Genomic DNA, 24,719 nt, shown 5'->3' on the forward strand with positions numbered 1-24,719 from the left:
TCCCCCTATGGGAGCAACCCACCATGTTAGGAAGGATGTTGAGTTCCAGTGATTCAGAGAGGACATGGGCCTGACAAATGTCTGTGCATGTTGAGGGAGGTGGGCTATGGTGGCTAGCTTCCAGAGCCAAGCCCCCTGCAGGCTTTCACATGAATTGGCAGTGAATGTCTTGGTAAAAACCACTGTCCTCTCTTCCCAGCAATACCTTTGGCCCAGGCTTCTGCAGCCTCTGTGTTCCAAAGACCCCCAGATCCAGGTGTTTGGTATAAAATATACTTCTGTTCAGTAAATTGCTCAGACTATAGGAAGTACCTGCTTTCATTTCATTAAGTCATTCTTGTTTTATAGAGGGGAAATAGGAAATGGTAGAAAGATGGCCTCAGGAAGGAATGGAAGTATTTCAGGGACCTAAGCTGATTCTTGCTCTATGCTTAATGCAGGTTTCTCACTTTATAGAGAGTATCCCAAACAACTCTGCCTGGTGGAAGTTGTTATGCCAATATTAGAGATGGGGAAACTGAGGTCCAGAAAAATAAGGCAGCATTCCCATTATCCTATGCTAGTGAGTGGGAGAGCAGGGATTTTAGTCTAATGTTGATTCTAAACATCCTCCTTTTTGATACCTGTAATGCATCCTAGTAAGCAATGCCTTTGGAGATCCCCTGAAAGGATGAGTCAGTGAAACATGTGATACTTTGTGAAGCACATGCTCCATTTACCACTGCTTAAATAACTAGCCAAACACTGGAGTAGAGTACAAGGGATTTGGGATCCGTTGACCTTGATTCCAGGTCCAACACTGTTGTTTACTCAGACACTTAACCTCTCTGAGTCTCTATTTGCTCATTTTTATGACAAAGATAGAAAACCTATGTCAAAGGAAGTTCGTGAGAATTAAATAAAATATTTCAAGAGAAAGTGTTGTGCATAAGGCTCTATGTGCATGTTACTTAAATGCTGGTGATTTAGGGTAGCAGTCTTCTGAGAAATCAATTACTGAGCCCAAGTGTGTGCCAGAGGCTTGACCCACGACCTCAAGAAGCTTATAGTTTGGGTGGGGGCAAGTTACTGTGAAAATCAGAGAGTACAGGCCAAGTGGTGCTGTCGTTATAGAAAAGCAGGAGAAAAGCAGAGACGGGAAAGATCACAGGGCAGCATGGATGAGAAAGCTTTATGTGGGAGGCTGGAGCTGAACTTTAAAGGAACTGGATAAGAGGAATGCTTGAAGAGGAGATTTTCAAGAAGTCCAGAGATTTAATAAAAAAAAAAAAAAAGTCGTCTTTTTGTGTGCCGCGGCCCTCTTGGGACCTAGTAGTTGTTTGGCATAGGGCAGTGGTTCTCCAAGGGTGGCCCTTCCATCCCTGGGGGATGTCCATGACCCTTTCAGAGGATTAATGACATTGAATTATTTTCTAATCATAAAATGTGATTTTCCCTTTTTTATGCTCATTTTCTCATTGTGGAGTTTCTTAGAAGCTACATGATCTATGCGATATATCAGATTAAATGCAGACATAGATAGAAGAATCTCATGGTCTCCCATGAAGCCAAATATTAGAGTTTTGCAAAAAAGCATAAAATGCTACTCTTTCTCACTAAATTGTTTTCATTCTGGAAACCAGCTGGTTTTCGCAAAAGCGTAATATTTATTTATTTTTGTTATTTTATTTTTTTTTTTATTTTTTTTTTTTCAACGTTTATTTATTTTTTTGGGACAGAGAGAGATAGAGCATGAACGGGGGAGGGGCAGAGAGAGAGGGAGACACAGAATCGGAAACAGGCTCCAGGCTCCGAGCCATCAGCCCAGAGCCCGACGCGGGGCTCGAACTCACGGACCGCGAGATCGTGACCTGGCTGAAGTCGGACGCTTAACCGACTGCGCCACCCAGGCGCCCCTATTTTTGTTATTTTAAAATGAATTCATAAATGGAAAATTTTATCAGCTGTAATTTCTCATGTAGTACATGGGGTGAATTAAATCTCCTAGGGTCCAGTCCCCACCAGTTTTTAGAAGTATGAAGGAATCCTGAGTCACAAACATTTGAGAAGCATTGTTGAAGACGTGGCATTCTGGTGCGAAGACACAATTAAGATCTCATGTTTTTTTACAATGCTTTGGCGTCAAGATGGGTGTCCTTTTGGTATGTTAGAACACCTGTGTTCTCGTATGGAAAACTTAAAATGTTGTCTGGTATGTCTGGAAAACTTCGAAAGGTAAAGCCCAGTGTTGACAAGTAAGCAGTGAAGCTGGTACCTGCCATACATTACTAGAAGTGCAGATTGACCAGAATAGTTCTGTAGGGCAGTTTATAACAAGAACTTTAATGATAATTTTTACCCTTTGAACCAATAATTGCACTTCCATGAATCTATTCTAAGGAAACAAATAAAGATGCACACAAGGATTCATGTACAAGGATACACACTAAAGGTATAAAATTGTAAAAGTTTGGCCAGAAACCGACCAATTGTCCAAGAAGAGAGTTAATGTAAATTATAATACATTTATATATTCGAATGTTGTAAGGCTTTTAAAATGATTTTGGAAGAATATTTAACAACATGGGGAACAGCTTAAAATATTATGTTAAGTGAAAAAAGAGGACATTAAACTGTATACAAAGAATGACCCCAATTTTCATAAACATACACATGTACACGGATTAGAGAAAAAAAGCACACCAGATGTTAACTGAGCTTTTCTCTGCATGGCGTAGCTATAATTGATGTCTGTGTTTTGCATTATTCTTTTCTGTATTCTGTATTCTACCATAAATTTTCAGTCCTTTTATCTTCTTTTATGTGAGGCTATGGGAACCCATCTACCGAGTCAGCCCATGCCACTGGGGGTTTAGGTGAGGGGTACTTCAGATCGTGAAGGGGCATTTTGCAAGGGTGATGGTTTAAGTAGTCTGTGATTTGAGGATAAACTCAACTTCTAGCTGGTTGTCTTTTTTTACTTAGACTTTCAAAAAAGCTTAAGAAAACTAGGATTCATTTTCATTCCCTACAGTGCTCTGGTCTATCATTTTGAGCATTTGGAGTGTTGAATGCAGGGCCCAACAGGGCAAATGTTTAAATAATGTTGTGCAGCTGGCACAGTGTAGAGAGAGCATGGCAATCAGTATATAATTCTTTTAAAATAACTTCTTTTAAACGTTTTATTTATTTTCGAGAGAGTGCAAATGGGGGAAGGGCAGAGAGAGGAGGGCAGAGGATCTGATGTGGGCTCTGCAGTGATAGCAGTGAGCCTGATGTGGGGCTCGAACTCATGAACCACGAGGTTGTGACCTGAGCCGAAGTTGGACGCTCAACGAAATGAGCCACCCAGGCGCCCCAATGTATGATTCTTCTACAGGAAGAGGTTTCTCAGCCCATGGAGATGAGGTGACTATGGCATAATAGCTTCAAATAGAAGAGCTGCAATTCACTCCTTTTGTATCTGGAAATTTCTTCCTCTTTCCTGTGTTGGGAAATGTCAGGTGTTGGAAAATTTTAGTCTTCCTTCTTCCCTGAATGACCAGTAGGATAACTGATAGTCTGAGTTCTGCATGAGGGAACATCTGCTTTGTTGTAAGTCTCTGACAGCAGAGCACTTTCACAGTCAAAATGGAATCTGTTTGAATGTGACTGTTTCAGTTCCTGGAACATATTTGCTCAGTTTGACTATCTACCCTGTGTGGCAATATTCAGCATGCTTTAGGGTTTAAAAGAGACATCCAAGATACTTCCTTGACCTCAGAGAACTTATTCTGTCTGGACAAAGAAGTCTCATGCAGAAAAAGTTAAATGATGACATAAAATGACAACAGAGGAGAAGAGATGTATGTCCCCAGAGAGCAGGTACGATGGTCCCTGACAATGACACCAATGCTGGGTGCTAGGAAACCAGAGGCAGGAGAGATGAGAAGCTTCTTAGAGGAGGATACAGCACAGGTACATGCTCTCTTTACAGGGCTGGCTGTTCCTGGGAGGAACAGATTCACGTTAATTGACAGTAATTAATTACTGCACATTAATAACTATGTGCACTGAGTGCCCACCACATAAAAGGCATTGTGCTTATCTCTGAGAAGAAAAAGATTTACAGATGAATGGGACACAGAATTTAACTTCTCTAGGGTAGTGGGATGGTCTGAAGGCGAGCCATCAGTTCACATTTCTCCATTAGGCAGCTACACATTTTATCCTGGGGGTTTCTGGATGTGCACAAACAGACATAATTGCTTGCATGGCATAGGGACCCAACTGGCTGCATGTAATTTTAAAGGGTAATGGTAAACATCTGCTCCCAAGACAGAGATGCCTTGCTAAAACTGTCCAGCACCTTCTAGTTCATGCCTCATTATTTTTTACCCCAGGAAAACTTAGTAAAAAAAAAGTTGATTCTGTTTTCCCTCGACTTTAATTTGCGAGCGTTGGCCACCTGCTGGAGGCTATCTCTGATTATGTGTAGCAACCCCTCCATCTTCCGTGTGCCTTTTGGTAGCTTACTGCTGATTTGGTGGGGATGGGATGGCATTCGTCTGTCCACTGGTGGTTATGTAACTATAACTCAGCCGCTGTTTGCCCAGAAATGGATGGGACAATTTCTCCTCCAGTGATTATTATGCTACCATGGGGTCTCCCAACAACTGACAGTGAAGTGAGCTCTGTGATATTAGGGCTATTTAAGCTTCACAGTAATCCTATGAAGGCAATATTTATATTCTCATTGAGTGGATATGAAACACGAGACTTATGTAATTAGCCTAAGGTTCCACAGGCTGGATTTGAAACCAAATCTGCTTGACTCTGAAATGAATCCTCTTATGATTATGTTGGGCTGTCTGTTTGAATGCAAATGCTTATCTATAATAGGGTTCCTCTACAGATGTGTCATTTTACTATGTGCATTGTAGCTGCTCAGTAACAAATCACTTTATTGCTATTATTTTTTAAAGTTTATTTATTTATTTTGAGAGGGAGAGAGGGGGGTGGAGAGAGAGAATCCCCAGACGGCTCTGCATCCAGCACAGAACTGTGAGATCATGATCTGAGCTGAGATCAAGAGTCAGACGCTTAACCAGCTGAGCCACCCAGGTGCCCCATGTTGCTATTATTAAAAAAAAATTTTTTTTTTTGATGTTTATTTATTTGTGAGAGAGAGGGAGAGACAGAGTAAGTGGGGAGGGGAAGAGAGAGAGAGAGAGGGAGGCACAGAATCTGAAGCAGGCTCCAGGCTCTGAGCTGTCAGCACAGAGCCTGACATGGGACTGAAACTCATAAACCACAAGATCATGACCTGAGCCAACATCCCTGAGCTTAACTAACTGAGCCACTCAGGCCCCTCCAGCTATTATTTTTAACTGTGTGAGTGATACATGGATACCGTTTCATTTTAAAACACTATAACATTACAAAGAGCTCAAGTCGCAGTAGCCAATGGACCCCACCCAGTCTCTTACCCCGAGTTAACTTTTATTACCAGTTATTTGTGTTTTCTTCTAGAATTTTTAAAGTGCATTGTGTACACACTTATAAGCTTAATGGCAATATATTATTTTATTTTGTCTGGGTGTACTGTTTGTGTATTTAATATATCATTATTCAGTATATGTGTTAGGGACTTTTCCAGATCAATAACCTTCATATCTACCTTATTTTTTGATGTTGTTATATAGTATACATACGTGTGTGTGTGTGTGTGTGTGTGTGTGTGTGTATGTGTGTGTGGGATAAAATACACTTAGTCTTTCCCTTAATGATAGCCATTTCATTATGGTCACATGAATAAAGGTGCAGTGAATTATGGGATGCTGCACCCACGTGGGTTCTTTTAGAGGCTTTTTCTTTGGAGGGCTTCTTTCCTCCCCTTACCTGTATGATATAAACATACCTCTTGGATGATAGAATTGAGACTGTCCTTTTGAATCCTCAGAATAACAACCCAACAACCTTATTGTCTGGACTGAGATTCTTTAGTGGGAACCAAAGTGTTCACACAATGGGAAAGAACAAAGATCTGAATGTTTGGCCAACCCCACCCACCCCAACCTTCCCTCCCAGATCTGTGCTGGGCGGGTGCTGCTGGTGAATCTCCATTTTATGTGATATAAACCATGGATTATGCATGATCTGGTCTTTAGGGTCAGCTAACCCCCAATTCTCTGCATTTGAAACCCAGTGGTGGTTCTCATTCAAATAGCTGGGGCAGGAGGACACAGAGATGGATTAATTATCTTGTATCATTGTGCCTCTCTTTTTGAGACTAGATAATGCAGCTGAGGAGTCAGATAACACAAAGAGGTCACTGGGAGCTTTGTGAGCTTCTGCCTTGGCATCAGTCTGTGTTTTTTTTTAAACAGAGGGTGGGACCAATACCCACTTGGAGAATGAAGCTATTTAAATCACTTGCTTTTGGCTGAGGTCTCAAGTGAGTTATCTGTTTGTGGTCAGGCTGGGTTTCTGCCATTGCAAAGATACAAATTAATATGGCTTTGGGCACTGGCCCTAAGAGGAGAAGTGGGGCCGGCCAGAGGGGAGCATCAGTGGTTTTTCCATTTCAATCATAAAGACTGTCTGGGCAGCCCTTGGTCTGGAGCTATGCTGTGGAAACTCCTGACCCTGACCCTGGAATGATCTGTGGTTCACCACACTTGAGAGCCCCTAATTGCCTGTGGGTTTTGATTGTTGACTCTCCTCAGTGTTAGTTCATTGGGACATACTTGGGGAATGGCTGGAGGGTCCACCCCAAGGCATGCCACTTTGAAGCCTGGTTCTGACTTCTGATTTTCCAGGCAGCTAGCCGGGCCATATTGTACTTTCATGGTAGCAAATTGAAACAGTGGCCAAAGATTCTTTAATGATTTATTGGGTGTTCATAGGCCTTCCCACCCCTGTTAAGTGTAAGGAGTGTAAATCAAGGAAAAGAAAACAAGGTGATTGCCCTTGAGGAAAATACAATCTGGGGCATTCATAAAAATGACAGCCATAAGCATTTATGGAACGAGGGCTTTTATCAGCTCCTAGACTAGGTATCTCACTACTCTTCATTGACACCACAACAGTATTGTCTCACTACTCTTCATTGACACCACAACAGTATTGTCTGAGCTGAGGTTTAGAGGAGCAAAGAGCTCACACAGCTAGTTCTTCAAGCTCTGCATCTAGTTGTCTTTGCCATGATCCCACCTTCCTTGTTTTCTCTGCTTAGAGCTGTGCTCCACACTTCCGGAGATTTGAAAGGCATTTCATTTGTTTTTTTTCTTTTAAGGAGCTCTTAGCAATTGCCAAAAAGCAAATTTTCACATTCAGAGAATAACTAGGGAACTCCAAGGTGCCTTTGATACAAATGAATAGGAGAGTGTGGGCTGAAGTTGTAGGAAAGTCTCCACGATGTAATCAGTGCAAGAGCTGAGAGTCAAAGAAGGGGGAAGTCTGGGCAGTTGCCAGCCTTCAGATCACTGGGAGAGTGGGGGATGGGACGTAGATGGGGTGGACCATGAATGCCCAGCTCAGGTAGGCATTTTGACTCAATGTGGCAGCTGGGCTGGGAGGGTGAGTTAGGGCATCAGTGACCCTGGTGGGAATCTTGGAAAGTTGTCTTAGAGCAGAGACAGTGAGTCAGGCTGGTGGTGGGGATAGTACAAGCTGATGGTTTGATAATCTGGAGCAGGGGCCTCCTCATTATGGGTTCCCTGCTTTTGTAAATACAGTTGTATTGTGACCGCCACACCCAGTCGGTGACATGCTGTGTTTGGCTGTTTTGGAGCTAAAGTACAGAGTTGAGTGGTTGGGACAGAGATCAAGGAAACCTAAAATATTTACTCTCTGGCCCTTTTACAAAAAAAAAAAAGTTTTAACCTGAGCTGGGGCTACTTGTAAGTGTCCAAAAGGAGAAGCGAAGCCCATTGACTGGCACACAGTATGTGCCCTAATAGGTAATAGGTAGGTATATGTTAAGAAATTAACGGAACAAACTAAACTTGATAACAGGAAAGAGAACAATCGAGCCTGTGATTGTTTGCTGAATTTAGATGACCTCCCAGAGAATGGAGCCCATGGAGGAGAAGAGAGACTGATAAGAGAATCCAGGAGGGAAAGACTTGTGGTCTCCCAGCTCCTTTGCTTTGCAGAAGTCAGAGGCAAAGTTTGGAAAGGGAAGGAGCAGGAGGCTGATTAGTGAGCTGGGTGGTAAACTGGAGGAAGGCGGTTGCCTGGACGAGGGAAGCAGTGCACTCACCTGATCCCGAACATCTGGTGGGCCAGTGAGAACTGGCAGAGTGCCTTCCAGAGTCCTCTCACCTCTGGCAGGAACGTGGCATTGGAACGGGGGCGTGGAGTTACAGTTCCACTCTACCGGGAGGCTGACTTGGCTGCGTTGCCTGAAAGTTTTTCTTTTATGTTCTTTTACTTTTAAAATAGCAGCCCATATGCTTGTTGCCACCAGCCTCTCCCCCAGAAGCTTACTAGAGGAGTGGGAGCTTGCTGGATGGATAAAAGTATATGATATTCTCAACTGCACTCTGGACGTTGTCATGGAGAGAGTATCCCTGGTGAACACCCAGGGTTATGGCAGGTCAGGCTGCCATGCTCTCCTGGAATGTTCTGGCCCACATGGAGATCTTCTGAAGGCCTATCAGCATAGGACAAGAACTCCTGAGTTGTTGAGGGGCTCACTAGGAGTCAGGTCCTGGCACAGAACTGTCTGTGTCTGGGAAGTTGAAGACGGAGGGTATCCAGCCTACCAGTCATCTTCGGGTACCTAGGGAGTAGTGTGAGTGCTTGGCAGCTGGAGGCCCAGCTAGACAATAAGCAGGTCCCTGGGCAGGCTTGGGCATCATGGAGCAGGTGACCCACAGCAGTGCAAATTGGAAAACCAGGATCAGCGTCCATGTGGCCAGGATCCAGGGCCCCAGATGCTAACTGAGTTCAGATGGTCTGGAATTCAGGACTGTAGAATTAGAGATACCTGGGACAAGACTGGTCAGGATCTATGGACTTAGGCCCTGGAAATAAAGAAGGACTCAGCTGCTGGAACTGGAGAGTAAGGGAGTGTATACAGGCTTCTTGGAGAAAATTTGTCAATAACCAGCAAAGTAGAAGTTATGCATAGAGTATGAAGCAGTAACTGCACATCAGGATATGTCATTTTCTTCCCTTTCTTTATAAATGTGTGAGAAGCCATGTATAAGAACGTTCACTGAAACGTTGCTGACTATTGCAAATTTTAAAAGAAAAAAATTCGGAAATATTTATTAGTGGTTGGAAAGATAGACAGTGGTTTCTTCATAAGCTGCAGTGCTCTACAGCAATGAAAAATGGATGAATTAGGGCTAGATGTGCCACCATGGGTAAATCTCAAAACTTGAATGTTGGGCAAAGTAAGCAAACTGAAGAACATAGATCCTGTATAAGGCTTACGTAAAAGTAAAATACTCCAAAAGATTATATGTTGTTTATGAACACAGATACTTGTTAAATCTAGTAGTGGGCATATGATTGGCATCTCATTGTGTTTTCCCGTGTGCTGGAAATAATTCATTAAAAAGGCAGGAAGAAAGAACGAGAGAACATGGAATGGTCTGCTAGACTGCAGTAACCTGAGCGGAAGCACAGAAACCCGTAGCCTGTGGCTTTATACCTCTCACGTGTCGCCTTCCAGGGTAGCTGTGCATTCTGATCTCCAGAATGGTCAATGGCAGGTGTGATGTTTCCAGATTTCTGGACATTTCAGTGTTGGGAGCACAGTGTCAAGATTTGGGAAGTTAGCTTTGAAATAGGAGAAAGGAGCCTGTTTCCTCCAAGTGGCCCCACTGGCAGGTGTCTCAAGTGACAAGGTGGAGGATGGTCTGCTTTCTTGGAAAAGTGAGTTCCTCAGGTGCAGCGGTCTCTGGCAATGGGGTGGAGGCCTCTCTCCCAGCTGCTCCTCACCCCAGGCAAAGGGGGTCCTCATAGCTCTGTGGTCAGTGTGGTGTGCAGTGTCCACGCTGGAAAGGACAGAGTCCAGGGCACCTTTAGTCCCACAGGCGGCCTGGCTTCTTAAGGTGTCTTCAGTGAAGACACCTGTCTGTCAGCCTGAGCAGAAAATGCCCAAGGCACAGAGGAAGCTGATCTATGGAGTATCTTTTGTTGGAAAGTCCCGACTCTTGGAGAAGCAGCCACTCGGAGAAGAGCAGAGTCCCTGTGAATCTGTGGTGCAGCCGGCAGAAAGAGAGGACTATGTAGTGCTAAGCATACTACCTTTGATGAGATTTATTTGGATTCTGGAAGGAAGTTTGTTGTGACGTCAGTCATGCAGGGGGACCTGAGAATTCAGCTCTTTACAAAAGTAAGATGTTTGCTATGTATAGAGTGAGGAAAGTTTGCTGGTTGGAAAACAGCTAAGCACTGTGTTGGTGGCATAAAGATATTTAAGGTCCAAGTGGGGCCTTATGATTATTGGAGTAAAACCTCTTGTATTTGATGATGAGAAAATGGAGCTTGACAGACCCTCTTCTCTGCCACACTCTAGTCAGGACCCTCTGAGTGTTTTGTCAACAAGGCCCTGTCCTTGGGTGTGTTCAACTTTTACCCAGTTTCACCATGAATCCTGCTAAGCCCGTTTAGCTAGAATCCCCCACCCTCAATATTTGATTGAATTCCTCATCCCCTACCAGGCCCTAGGTGATGTCTGATTACCCTGGCATGCCTTCAGTAAGAATCCTCTCAGGTCAGTTTAGAAAAGAATTACTCAGGGCGCCTGGGTGGCTCAGTCGGTTGGGTGTCCGACTTCGGCTCAGGTCATGATCTCACGGTCCGTGAGTTTGAGCCCCGCGTCAGGCTCTGTGCTGACAGCTCAGAGCCTGGAGCCCGTTTCAGATTCTGTGTCTCCCTCTCTCTCTGCCCCTCCCCTGTTCATGCTCTGTCTCTCTCTGTCTCAAAAATAAATAAACATTAAGAAAAAATTTTTTTTAAAAGAAAAGAATTACTCTACCTTCTAGTAATGATCCATTCACTGACTCCCACCCTTCTCTTTGGCTGTAAATTCCTTGCTTTTCGTTGTTTTTAGAATTGATCCCAGTCTCTCTTTCCTATTGCAGAACCCCATCACAGTGGTCTCTATACTTATTGCCATTTCCCTGAATGAAGTCTGCCTTACCATTTTAACAAGTGTCTGGGTAATTTTTTTCTTTAACAGGCATAGAGAATTGGTTTGTCCAGGGGAACACTTTGTGTATGCTTTAGAGTCTAGATTTCCAGACTCCAGATTCAATGTTCTTTCTCCACACCATGTTATCTTTAGGCCTTTAAGAGTACAGAATCAAGAAGTGATTCATCCTACAAAATATTTTATTTGGGTTAATAAAAGTATGCACCTGACTGCCTCTAGAGATTAAGGTGTCTCCTCCCTGCTGTGGAGAGGAAAGGAGCTTGGAGTGATTGATCATTTAATCTTGATGCTAGTGCATGTGAACTGTAGGTCCTTCCCTGGCACCAGATGCTGCTAGACCTTTCCAATTGTGCCAACATCCAACTTTATGAATTTTTCTAGGTAAGGCTATGTTTTGACTTGCTCCCAGATGTTAGCAGTTGGGCAAGAACTTGTGACCATGCATTCATTCTTGCAAATAAAGACAAAGCAAAGCAAAACAATACACAAATCAGTACATTCAGCACTTGCTTTGCACCAGAAGTGGTGCAAGGCATTGGGGCTGTTATAAGAAATGGCCTTTTCCCTTAGGGACTTGTAGTCAAGGAAGAGATCCCAGAATAAAAATAGTATGACTGAAACCATAGGATAAGTGCCAAAATAGAATTATATACAAGGTGATATGAGAACACAAAGGAAATCTTGATTAATTTCCCAGTGGGGAAGCTGGAAGGAGGGTGATATTGGTGTTGAGGGTTGGAGATGAATGCACCAAGAAGAAGAAATAGAGCAGGAATAGTTCAGGCAAAGGGAATGATATGTGTAGAAATGGAGGGAAGTGAAAATGCAAGACATTCAGGAAAGTTTAGTGAGGCTGGAGAGAAAGGGACAGGGAGCAGATGGCTGGAAATGAGTCTAGTAAGGAAGATTAAAGCCAAATTTGACAAGACTAAGCTTGGAAGCTACAAACTCATTGTGTGTAGGCAGTGGGTAATTACTACGAGGGATGAGATGGACAGAGCTGGGAGGTTGAAATATAGCCTGATGACAGCATGGAAGATGGTGGGGCGGGGGAGAAGGCTAGAAGAAGAGCATCCACTTGGGGAACTATTGCAAAAATAATGATGCATGAGCCACAGCATCGGGGTGAGGATGAAAAGACCAAGGTCGGAGTTATTTAGGAGATAGAATCATTAAGACTTGGAGAGTGAGCTGGGTTTAAGAGATAAAGGCAAGGAGAAAGATTAGGCGTGATTCCCTGTGCTTAAAGGTAGACAGGAGACAGAAAATAAGTCATTTTGAGGTGGGGGCTGGTTATAAAAGTTACCATAGCCACTGACCATGTGGAGCCAGTAGCCTAGGGAGGGATTTGAAATGCTGATGTTTGTTTATTCAGTAAGCATGCTGAGGGTATATGATGTGTGAAGCCTGGTTCTGTACATTTTGGGGAAAGGAGAAGTGAACGTCCTTTTTGTTTTTATTTTATTTTTTTAACATTTCATTATACCTACATCCTTTTGGGAGGTTTCCCATGTGTTCTATTTTTGCATCTTTACAAAGATCTTGTAAGACTAAATTACCCTGATTCTTTTATTTGAGAAACCTGAGGCTCTAGCAGACTAAGTAACTTGCACATGGTCATGCAACCAGAGAGCCGTGGATCTAGCAATGAAATAGAGATTTTGCTATGCCCAAAGTTCATGTTCTTTCATCTCACCATAGCATTCTCTGTGGTTCCTTGCCCACCGGGAGCTTATGTGGTGCTAGGGGAAACAGAACTTAAAGAAATTCAACATAGCAATATCAAAAGAGCTGAAAGGAGGCATGGACAGTGGGCTTTGGGCATGTAATGGGTGGGGAAGCTTGTTCTTGTGCAGAGAGATGAAAGTGACTGGGAAGAGGGCTAGTGAAGCCTTAACAGAGGTGAGGGTGGGCATCCAAGCTGGGTGTGGGGACGTGGAATTTGCTAGATTAGATGGGGGTGGGGATAATTCTTAAAGGTCATCAAATAGTACAAGCCTTGGCTACTAGGCTTGTAAAAATAAGATGTAGGCCAGGACAGGAGCAGATTCTGGTGAGAAGGTGGATGAAGAATCCAGGAAAAGGCAGTTACTAGGGGAGGCACCCAGCTAGAACTGGGATCTGAGATTTGAGACGGAATGCAGGCACCCATGAGGTTGGGTGACCAGAGAGGAAATAAACTGACCTCTGATTTTTAAAGCTGGGTGGGAGAAGTTTCGTGATCTAGCCAAGGAAGGCAATGAGGGAAAGACGAGTTGGGGAGCTGATGATACCGGTTGTTTGAAGAGGGAGGGGGGCAAATGCGGGGTGGAGTTGGGAAGTGAGGTAAAAAGCGTGATAGCAAGCCTAGCTTCTGGGGCCTCCCTGTTTGGCACCCCTTCTCCTTCCTCCACTATGGAAAGGTGGGGTGGAGAGGAAGAAGCCTGTGGTTTGGCCTGCCTTTGTTCTCTGAGACCTGACTTGTGGCTTTGGTATAAGGTCAAAACCCTGGAAATGAGGCCCAAAGGACAAACAGGGTAATTGGAATAATGAACTGTTGGCAGTAGTTCAACAACATTGACTTTTCACCCTGACACACCATTGCTCCTCTGTGAAGGCTCACACCCTCTGCCTGCTGCGGCCTGATTTGGCCACTGGACCCTAATGGGCTTCTTTCCACCAGAGGGTCCCGAGCCTCAGGCTCAGTGGAGGGGTCATGAGGTTGGCTGGACTCCAGTGACCTCAGGAGGCTGTCTGGCCTTGCACACAGATCCTTGTGCCCCTGCACAGCACCAAGTGGGACACCTAGGCTGAAGGTGGAGCAGGAAGTCCCCAACAGCAACCTGTACCCACAGTCTCACAGAGGGCAGAAAAGGAGGTCTCTGAGAAAGGCTGGGAGCAAAGGGGACTGAGTTTAGGTAGATGCAGTGGTCTAATTGCTCTTCTAAAATTAATGGGGACTTTTATCTCTGAATCACACCTGTGATTTGGGAACAAAGGTGCGAGTTGAAGGAGAGCCTGGCTTCCCTTTGAATACAGTCTCCCATTTGGTGAAACATCTCTCCCTTTGTTTCTCTCTTACCTGCAGATCAACAGACTATGGCACCACCTATGAAAAGCTGAATGACAAAGTAGGTTTGAAGACTGTCCTCAGTTATCTCTACGTCAATCCCACCAACAAAAGGAAGGTAAGACTAGGGGTCAGGGGTCCTGACCGCTCCCTGGGGATGGGGAGTTGTAGTAGGGCTGCCTGGGACCAGGAGTGAAGAAAACCCACAGCCGTGCAATCAGAGAGGGCCTGCTTGATATACCAAGGAGAACATCACAAACACTGCTTATAATTCTAACAACTGCCTCAATACTAGTAATTTCAACAACAGTAAAATTATATAACTAGTAAGGTGTTCCTCTGTGCCAGGGATGCCTTATCTCGTTTATGCTCACAGGGAATCTATGCGCTAGACATTATTATTGTCCCCATTTTACAGATGAAGAAACTGAAGCTCAAAGATATGAATTTTCTAGCCTAAAGTCAGACAGCGGTGAGTAACAGCTTTGTGATTTGAGGATGGATATGCTTGTTTCTTGAATTGGCTTCTTCCACAGTTGCCCTGTTGCTGGTCTGTTTTCAGACAGCGCCTTGGAAACAGGGAGTCTGTTTCTGCCGAGGGAAGGAGAGGCAGTTCCTGGATTCACCGACTTGATCTAGAACAGCTGCTGAGGCAGGAGAGAGCAGACCTGGTTCCAGTGGCCCCTCCCCTCCGCTCTCTGACTTTCCAATGGACTCAATAGCCAGGATGTGGAGGAGATCATATAAGGCCAGACCTTGGTCATGGAGACCCATTGGGAGGAAGGGTCCTGGATTCCATGGAATAATGGATGGTTTTAGAAAATAAATACTGTGTAATATGTTGGCTCTGGGAAGAGGTGATCTTACTGCAACTAGGAAGACACTGCTCTTTAGAAACTTAGCCAGGCCGAGCCCCTATAAACATACCAGCGTTCTAAAAGGCTGTTTCAGGGTTTCTAAAAGGCTGAAAATGTTATGGAACCAGGCTGGAACGCCGGCGGAAAAACCAAGTGGCACTTGGAGATCTTGGTGGATCAGATATGTATTTAACACCAGTGGGCTCAGAGGAGACCGTTTCTCCAAAGATCTGAGCCTGAATGCAAGTGGGAAGGGTAATTTATAGTTGTCAGCTTCCATATCTGTGGGGGTTTTTGTGCACGCAGCAAACAGGGCAAGAAGAACCCAGAAGAGGGGTCTCCAAGCTAGAGACGAGAGCTTATTTTAGTCCCATTGGCCATTTTATGGTATCAATAAAACATACCAGGGTATTTAGTATATGGGAGCCGATGGTCACAAGTAAAATTAAGGAAAGGAGGGCCCTTCCAGGGCAGGGAGCCAGGATGCCCAGTCTGTGAGATCCCATCCTCTCCATTGACTGATATTTTCCTGTTGTCTACATTGAATTCTTTCCTCAAGTTCCTTAACCTTAGTCCTGACGATTCCTGATTGGTTTACAAAATAGCAACATTCTGCCCCGCCCCAGGAAGACACAAGTCCCTCCTTTTTCTGAAGTGAGGAGGTGGAGGGCTTGCCTATTTTTTTTTTATTTTATTTTTTTAAATTTTTTTTTTCAACGTTTATTTATTTTTTGGGACAGAGAGAGACAGAGCATGAACGGGGGAGGGGCAGAGAGAGAGGGAGACACAGAATCGGAAACAGGCTCCAGGCTCTGAGCCATCAGCCCAGAGCCCGACGCGGGGCTCGAACTCACGGACCGCGAGATCGTGACCTGGCTGAAGTCGGACGCTTAACCGACTGCGCCACCCAGGCACCCCATGGGCTCGCCTATTTTGGAGGGACACTGCTACCAGGGAGTTTGTTTGGCTTTGTCAGGTTACCAGGGAGTCTGCCATCCGTTCCACATCCAGCTTGTTGGTGCAGTCCCTATTAGCCCAACAGCAAGAAGCAAGATTAGGGTTATGACACCAGTAAGGGGCAAGGGCTGGCCGAGTTGCATCCAAATCCCTGGGCTGAATCCACAAGTTGATTCCTCAGGCTTTTGCCATGCGCAGGCCAGCCAGCTTCCGGGGTGTGGCTGGAGCAGCGCTGGAGATCTCAGGGGCCAGTGTCTTTTTGAGGGTCAGTTTAGGCGGGTTGACTGGATCTGGATCACTTTGCCATGTTGAGGGTTCCTCTCAGTTGGCCTTCTTAGCTCTGGAGTGATCACCATGGGGTGATACCCGAAACTGAGTCCTCTATTTGGTTGTGTGTCTGTAAAGTCCACCTCCAAGTCTTCAAAAGGGGCGGGTTTCTGGTAACTGTCAGATCAGGTTTAGGGAAGATATGGTTTGCATATGTAGAGATCCATCCTGTTTTCTAGCTGTTTAAATAATCATATGCCCATAGGGTCTTAGTACTATCCCCACAGAATAACAAGCACAGAAGATTGTCTATACACGAAATACTGTGACAGTTTTTCTGAAGTTTACCTCAAGTTGTCTAGCTTAGGCAAGCAACAAACATTTAAAGACAGTCAGAACTAGAATTTAACATCCTTAACGGTGCATTGTTGAAACATAGTCTTTTTATTTTCTCTCTAAACCAGCCCCCCCCCCCCGCCCCTGCCTTTCTAGAGATAGCCAAATTGAGACCAATGCATTTGTAGAACAAGTCCAGTCTTAACAATCCTGGCCTAATTATTTATGCAAGCTCACCAATAGCGATTGATCATGAGGATCTTTTAAAGTTTGCTTTGCTGGAACCTTTTATCAGGAATCTCTTGGTTGAAATTTTAGTAGCCTCTCCAGGCCAGAAGCCAAGCCAAATACTTGCCATCAGACAGGCCTGCGATACCTGTACAACTGGGAAAATTCCTCTTTATGAGGTCCCCAAGATATCCTGAGGTTCCTGCACCTGCCAGGAAGTGACCTTCTTTCATCACCTGGTGAGGCTGCTGGGAACCCTGTAAGCAAGGTATCAGGCCAACATTTCCAAGGGGCTCTATGGCCCCATGTTTCATAAAGCCAACCTTAGTTCCTTAAAGCTGTCTGGTCATATCTGAGTCTATGAATGTCACTCTCAAATATGACATTCCAGTCAAAGCCTTGGTAACATAAACAGTATTTCCAATGGTGATCTGTTACAAGATGAACAGATTCTTATTGAACTTATGCAAACAACTGTAATTGCCATGAAAGAAAGAATACTCACTGAGAGTTTTTGAATTTCAGGGGAGTTATGTAGAGAGAAAAGATAAATGCTTCAGTTTACAAATGAATGTTTTATGACATTTCTGTATATCATAGATATTTTAAGAGAAAGTTTCCTTAATCTGGAAGAGAAAACATCAGAGAACAAGCAATATTTTCAACAAGAATCACAAAACTATAATCTTCCTTAGTTCATTTAATCCCATGTTCCTAATTCTTGTTCAATTTGAATGCAGCTTTTTACTTCTGGAAATTCTTACCCATTTTAGTATTATTCTTAAAGACGTCAAATACCTGTATTTGTCCCTAAAGTCCTTTTTATAAATCTCCTTGAAGAAGAAACACGTTTTGTGGGAGAATAAGAACAATTATAAATGACAAAATCTCAGAAATAGACATTGTTAAAGATCTGATGAGAGTTCATTATGATGCAATTGACAAAGAAATTCGGTTATTTCTGTGACACATAACACTTCAAGTAATCAGAATATTAAGTGATGACCTTATACCAAAACATTAAAACTTTAGGAATTGCATATATATTTGGGCAGTTACAGCATTACCTGTGCAGTACAACCTAAGGTTTACCATCGTATGACAGTGCCTTTCCAAGTAATTTAGTATCCCAAATAAAAGGGCCTAATTGGTCAAAAGACTTCATTTGCCATTTAAATCCTGGGAAGTTTGTTAAAACCTTAGGAAGTTATAAGTCCATCCTAAATAGGATTACAGATCATTACAAACCTTAAAACTTTATTTAACCAAGGTGGCAGTAAAAGATTCTAAAGGTGAGTTTATGGCATTATATAGTTGTTACCGAAACCTAGCTCCTTTAACATTGAAAAGTTTTAACTAAGTAATCAAAGACCTGATAAAGGTGAAACATAAAACTTTGGTTTTCCTGGAAAATAAACCTTTGTTTGCATTGTCTTACCAAGAGCAGATCAACAGTCCAAGAAAACTTTGTCATTTGAGGAAAGAGAAAAGCAGAATTTTAACCTTATACCAGTGTACTTTTAAAATTCCATTTATCTCAACCTTCTACAACTTTCCTTTGGCTTCAGACTTTGTCCTAAAGCTATTTCTCTCCAAATAAGCAGTCTCATTTAGGACAAAATTACTTTCTTCTACCCTCAACAAAACTGTATATCCATTCCTTATATCTTTCTTACACGTCTACTACTTTCCTACATACAGGGTTGCTTTCCTTATTTCCATCAGTCTTAAGTACACTTAGCAGAATTTTAACTCTTAGGAAACTTTAGTCTCCAATTGAGGACTTAGTAACCAACTGAGAGGTGTTTGCAATGAGAATTTTTTTCGATGGTAAATTCATGAACCAATTAAGTACAAAGCATGTTTTCCAATAGGTCCAAATAGCCTTAATTTCTCAGCAATATGAAGTTAAAAAAACAAACCTATGTTCAGTAATCAAAGCTTTAGCATTTCCGTCCTATTTGGAAAGTTTCAGGTTACTAAGGACCTTGAAAGTTATCTCAACAATTACCCATGAAAACTTTGAGACAGACAAAATTAACTATCATTAATAAATTGCAACAGAGATAACATGAGCTTATTTGACTTTTGCTGATAACTTTAAAGACAGGGCCAACAAACTTAAATTAGTTTCAACACTGAATATTTTTCACCTGCATCCACTTAAAAGTCCATCAATTTTTCCCCATTGTCAATTTTCACCTGGGGCACCAGTGGAGGTATCTGAAATGGGTGGTCCTAGAGGGTGCACTTTGCTCCTTGACCTGGAGGGTGGGAGGAGGAACCAATGGTGCCTGAGGCACTGAGGGTGGTCTAGGACCACACCCAAGTTGGTGCAGAAACATGAGGGGGAAGGGAAGGCAGAAGCAGCAACTGCTTGGATATTCCTTCAAGTCTCCATCGCCAGGTAGACTAACCACAGTTGGCTCCAATTATAGCTGTTAACCTGGGAAATGAGGGAGAATCCCTCACATCTATTAGGCAGAGGAACAGGGAGAGGGAGTCAGTGTCCCTTTTAGTCTGATTCTATTTCGGTCAGACCAATAAGGTCCCCTTGAGGTTCCTCCTGATACCGGCTGGGTTTCTGGGACTTTCCCTGGTTGGGACACTTATTTTTTTTAATGTCCTTTCCCCTTGCAGTAGGCTCATTGACCCCTTGCTAAGGAAGTTCTGGGCCTCCCGGCTTTTGGTGGCTAGACCTTCCCCATCCTTTTGTTTTGGCTCTTTTGTGCCTCTGGAGCAAACAGGGCATAAGCCTCGCATATTCTCTTAAAATAATCCCCGGGGGAATCCCCTTGCTGCTGGGCATATTCATGGGCTTCTCAGCCCCTGCTCTGATCCCCAGGAGTATAGGCTCTTGGTACCTGTGGATGTGGACCTACATCTGGAGAGCACCTGCACCTGGCTGAGGATGCAATCTGGTCACTGGTCCCTGTGGAGGAGGGTTCTCGGGGTCCCTGAGGGGAGGAGAAATGGGTGGTATTGGTGGTGGAGGAGAGACAGACAGGGGAGGGAGCCCTGTGAGTCATAAGGTGGCAGAAGGATGAGATCTTCCTTCGTGTCTCCTGCAAACACTAGGGGAGCAGTGGGTTGCTTCTTTGGCTCTCTGGGTGAGTCTCCGGATAAAGTGGCTAAAACCTTTGCCTGACTCTGCTTGCTATGGATGAATCGCACCCAAGGCAGAGGATTTCGGGCAATTTCAACCAGTCGATGTATGGAAATTGATCAGGGTGACCTGGGTCTCTGGAGACAACATGCTAGATGCAGCAGACCATTGGGACATCCAAGGTTCCTTCACAGGGCCCCCCTACACCAAAAGTGGGCCATTCTAACTCACATAGGGTCCTTAACATGCCAGGGGTTATCTTAATTCCATAGTCTCCCAAAAACTCCTTCTTTGCTCTGTCCTGACCCCATAATGTTCCTGTGAGGCAGAGTCACAAAGACAGAGGGATAGGGGTGCTTCCCTTAATGAGGAGATCAGTCAGATGCCTGTCTGGCCGTGTCCCGAAGGAACTTAGGTGATGCTTAGCCGTAACGGTCTCAGCTTTGTGACTTATCAGAAACTCTTCTGATGCCACCATAGGCTTTGTGCCATTCACCACAGAATCGCAGACGGGCCCATTCAGACTCTGTGGGCTTTGGGGACCTTAAGGGTACCCACCCACAGAGCCACAGAATCAAACTTGGCAGGCAAGCTAGACCGAGTTGCACATTCCCACTCACATACACACCAGAGGTTATTACATTCCCTCCCACGGAATTTCTACCTGTGAGACTACTGAAGTGTCTGGGGACTGATCAGGTCCCCCTTCCACTCTTGTGAGTGGACCTCACTAGATTGGGCCCCAGTCTTACCAGTTCCAATGTCGGGTCCAGATCCTCACCTGCCAAGTCTCCTTGAGTCGGAACAGCAGAGCAGGGCCAGTCTGAGGCAACTGAGTGGGACACTGCCGAAATTCAAGCAGGGCGTGTTTTCTCCCTTGCGATTCCTTGTGCTGTCACCACCTTGCTGTTCTCCCAAACCGGTGGCAACAATGGGTCAGCACAGTTGGGTTTCCTGGTCGGGGAACCAAATATGTTACAGAACCAGGCTGGAACGCTGGCGGAAAAACCAAGAGGTGCTCAGAGATCTTGGTAGATCAGAGATTTATTTAATACCGGTGGACCGTTTCTCCAAAGATCTGAGTGCCGAATGCAAGCAGGAAGGGTAATTTATAGTTGTCAGCTTCTCTATCTGTGGGGGTTTTTGCCTGCGCAGCAAACAGGGCAAGAGGAACCCGGAAGAGGGGTCTCCAAGCTAGAGAACAGAGCTTGTCTTAGTCCCATTGGCCATCTAATGGTGTAAAACTTTATTCATTTTCCCAACAAAAATGGCACTGCCAAGATCTCCTCTTGTGATCCGATTTGCATTCCCCCAGTGGTTTTCTAGCCTTTTCTTTAGTGACAATAAGTGCAGGGGTGAGCTTGAACCCATTGTGCAGATGTCCCTGATCTCTGATTCCAACCTGGTGGAGGTCAAGCAGGGGTGATGATTGTTTATGCTACTCAAAGCAGAACAGCTTTGACTCAAACCCTTAGCACGAGAACTCATAGCCCCCTCTTCTCCTCACTTTTGCCTCCACAGCCCCAGCAAAGGGAGGAAGCAGAATGGGTGACACCTGGTTCAGCGTTGGTGATGGATACCCAACGATCTAGCTAGGGAGCCCCAGACCTGAGACTGTGCCCACCAGTCAAGTGCCAGAACTCAGATGATCATCAGGAGGGCTGTTTAGATACCCGTTGCTGGCTTTAGTGGAGCAGTTTGTCTTTCCTTTTTCCCAAAGTCTGTCTTTTACACAGTTTTCAGTATTGTCATGTGACTTCTTGAACGTTAGAGCTGAAGGGATCATAGGTTTTATTTATACAAAGAGTTATTAATAGTTGTTGAACTTCAGCGCTTCTATGAAAGTGATCAAAACTCTAGATCTCTTCTGTTAAAACCTGCCCCTGACATAAAACTGGAAAACAGTGTTTAGCAGTTTATGAACAGCTGGAATCTCACCCCTGGACCAAAGATAGTCCATGGAGTCTCAGTTAAGAATCATTTATCTGTAATCATTTTACAGATGACGTTTACAGGAAGACAGAAGCCAAAAAGGCCACATAACTGGGTGAAAAAAGGAGCCAAGTTAGAGGCCAGGACTCATGATTCTCAGTCCGGATTTCTTTTCTCCAGACCACACTTTGCACCTTTTCTTTCTATGCAGTCACAACCTAGTATTTTAAAATTTACAGTCTAGTCTTGTCTTGGAAGCTTGGGGCAGTTGCTTCGTGACTTCGATTAAAGCTGGTGCCCTGTCCATGATGGACACATGATAAAATTGGACCCAATCAATTCAGAAGTGATGTGTTTCAATTCTGTCTCTGCCCTTCTCCCTTCATTAAGAAGGAAGCTGGAGCCCACAGACGATAAATGTCCACCCAGGTCACTCAGCTGGTGGGTGGCTCCGTTGCCAGTTGGTCTCATGACTTGCAGTATAAAGCTTCGCACAAGTGACGTGGGGTCAGATGGAATCACATCTCAGGGTGTGTGCATTCTGGGAGAAACAGGAACTGGTTTGTCATTTGTCATGTAGCAGATGCCCTTCAGCACTGATCTCTGACCTATGTCCACAACAGAATTAATCATATTTTCACGTAGATGATAGGTCAGCCCTCTCATGAGGATTCTCCCAAGTGGGATGTGGAGGGTCACACCTGTTTGCATCCGTTTTGGTGGTCATCTGTCAAGTCTGTTTCCTGTTGGGTTTCTATTAATGTCTTCTTTGGTCTTTTGCTGTTTTTTCTTGACCTCTGACTTCTTTATCTCTCCCTGCTACAGCCTAGATGTGCTTAGACCTGCAGGGAACAAAGTTGGTGAAAGCAGATGCTGGGGTCAGAAAGAACAGAGAGCTAGGATTGAGAGACTACTGGAGTAGAGATGCTGTCTCCACCTCTTCATGCTAGAGATGCCGTCTACCCCACAGGCTCTCTGGAGCAGTTTCTCACGGGAATTCATTCCCACTTAACAAAAGTTGGACCTATTTTGTATGTCTTCTCTGAGAAACGCCATTAAAGCACAATTAATTCCCACTTAAGAGGTACTGTTGCCCAGAAAGTTAAAAGCATAGATATTTTCTTCACACAGATTGGGGAAAAACAAATGACCGGCTATTGCCATGGATTTATTTACTTTTTTTTTAAATGGCAGTAGGAATTAATTCATAAGGAGACTGTGATCCTGAAGTGCTTTCTGAATCATCCAAGGGAAGATGAAATTAGATTTTGTTTCATTTTATTGTGTTTTTGATTATCTTCTGAGCCTCTAGATGCCGACAATTCAAATACTTACATGGTGGCTTTCTTTTAACCAGAATATTCAGTTTACCAGAACTACTGTTAAGCAGCCACTTAGGCAAAATGACAATTAGACATAAATACTCAGTTAGATGAAAATTCTCTGATTTGTTTCTTTATTGCTCTAGTGCTCTGAATCATTATGACCTTGTAATTCAATTTTTGGTTTTGCTTCCTTCTTAAATATGTCTTAAAGTTTAAACTTGTGGTCTCTGGATTCTCATCTCAGCTCACATTATGCAAGATCTTCTGATTCTCCAGTGCCTGAATTATCTGTAGCTGCCCATGTTCACTGACAGCCAATGAAAAATCCAGCAGATTTTCGGTTAATCTTGTGGAAACACTTGCTCTTTACTTAGTGAGTTATTTATTTAACAGATGGCTTGCTTTCCTGGGAGGCTGTGAGAACATCAGAGATCTGTGGCCCCTGGCAAAACAGTAAATTGTGCTTGTATTTATATAGCTGCTGATTTTCTAACGCTTTTGGTGATGACATAAAATCTCCAAATGCAGATAGCCAATAATCCATTAGATTGAAAGTAGAAGTGTTAACATGTGTACAGTCTCCTTCTACCAGTAATCGTCTTAGCCTTAATTGAGTACCTACTGAGCTAAGTTGCATTTTAATAACTTCATCTGTATAACCTCCAGTCCTCCCAGCCACTTTAGGAGGCAGGTGATATAAGGAAATAGCTCTATGTCAATTATGCCAAGGCTGTGTTACTTGTAATTGGTGGGTTTGCAACGACTTTCCCATTGATAAGGACAAGGAATGACAGATTCATCAGGATACATCTAGCAATGGTGGACTCCCTAAGGAAGTTGAGATTTACACTAGCCATATTTACTAGTCTTTCCTAAATGGGAGTATTGGTATGAAATCCTGGGAGCTATTCCAGTTGAAGTTGTTCCAGACTGTCATATGACATGGTGGCATCAGCATTATTTTAATGACCTTGACCTGTCCTAACTGTTTTTGATGTGAATTCCATATTCCTCCCTGTTTGCCTTTCTCCAGCCATTGGCCAAATAGCTCATTGCCTGCATGATGTCCGAGCCTGGCAGTGTGTTAGTTCTAGAAACAGGCACATGTGAGGTTTGCCTCCCAGAGGAGGGGCTCTGGTTGGGTCTGAGTTCCCTCTCATAGCTTCTGCTGCTCGCAGGAGACAAGTGTCCCTGGGTTTCTAGAACTCATTACTGTCAGCTGATTCTTGTCCTCTGGTCCATGCAGAATGGCATGTGCCAAGGTCAAGCTTGCATTTAACAGACATGTGTTTTGTACAACACAAACATGCTGAAGGCTTTGTGCCTCCACAAGAGAGGGGTTTGGCTCCTACGGGTGCCTATTTGAGAACAAACCTTTAAGTGGATAGGGAAATGTAGGCCTGCTATGGTCTAATTGCTCTGGCTCAAAAGTGACTGCCACCTGCAGATTTGGAAACAGTGTTTTGGAAATGGCAGAGAGCATAGGAAGGTCTGACTGCCAGGGAATGTGACTAAATCACTGCAGGGT

At 44.0% G+C, this 24,719-nt stretch overlaps 1 protein-coding gene across 2 annotated transcripts in view; it reads left to right on the forward strand.

Annotated features, from left to right (window-relative positions):
• Positions 1-24,719, forward strand: part of SORCS3 (sortilin related VPS10 domain containing receptor 3) — a 593,451-nt gene that overhangs the window by 243,070 nt on the left and 325,662 nt on the right. For both annotated transcript variants that reach the window (XM_045438831.1, XM_045438829.1), the window contains exon 3: positions 14,202-14,301. In XM_045438831.1, coding sequence (XP_045294787.1) covers positions 14,202-14,301 — 100 coding nt within the window. The remainder of the gene's footprint in view (positions 1-14,201; positions 14,302-24,719) is intronic.

Source organism: Leopardus geoffroyi, chromosome D2 (assembly GCF_018350155.1).
Source record: "Leopardus geoffroyi isolate Oge1 chromosome D2, O.geoffroyi_Oge1_pat1.0, whole genome shotgun sequence".
NCBI classification, from domain to species: Eukaryota; Metazoa; Chordata; class Mammalia; order Carnivora; family Felidae; genus Leopardus; species Leopardus geoffroyi.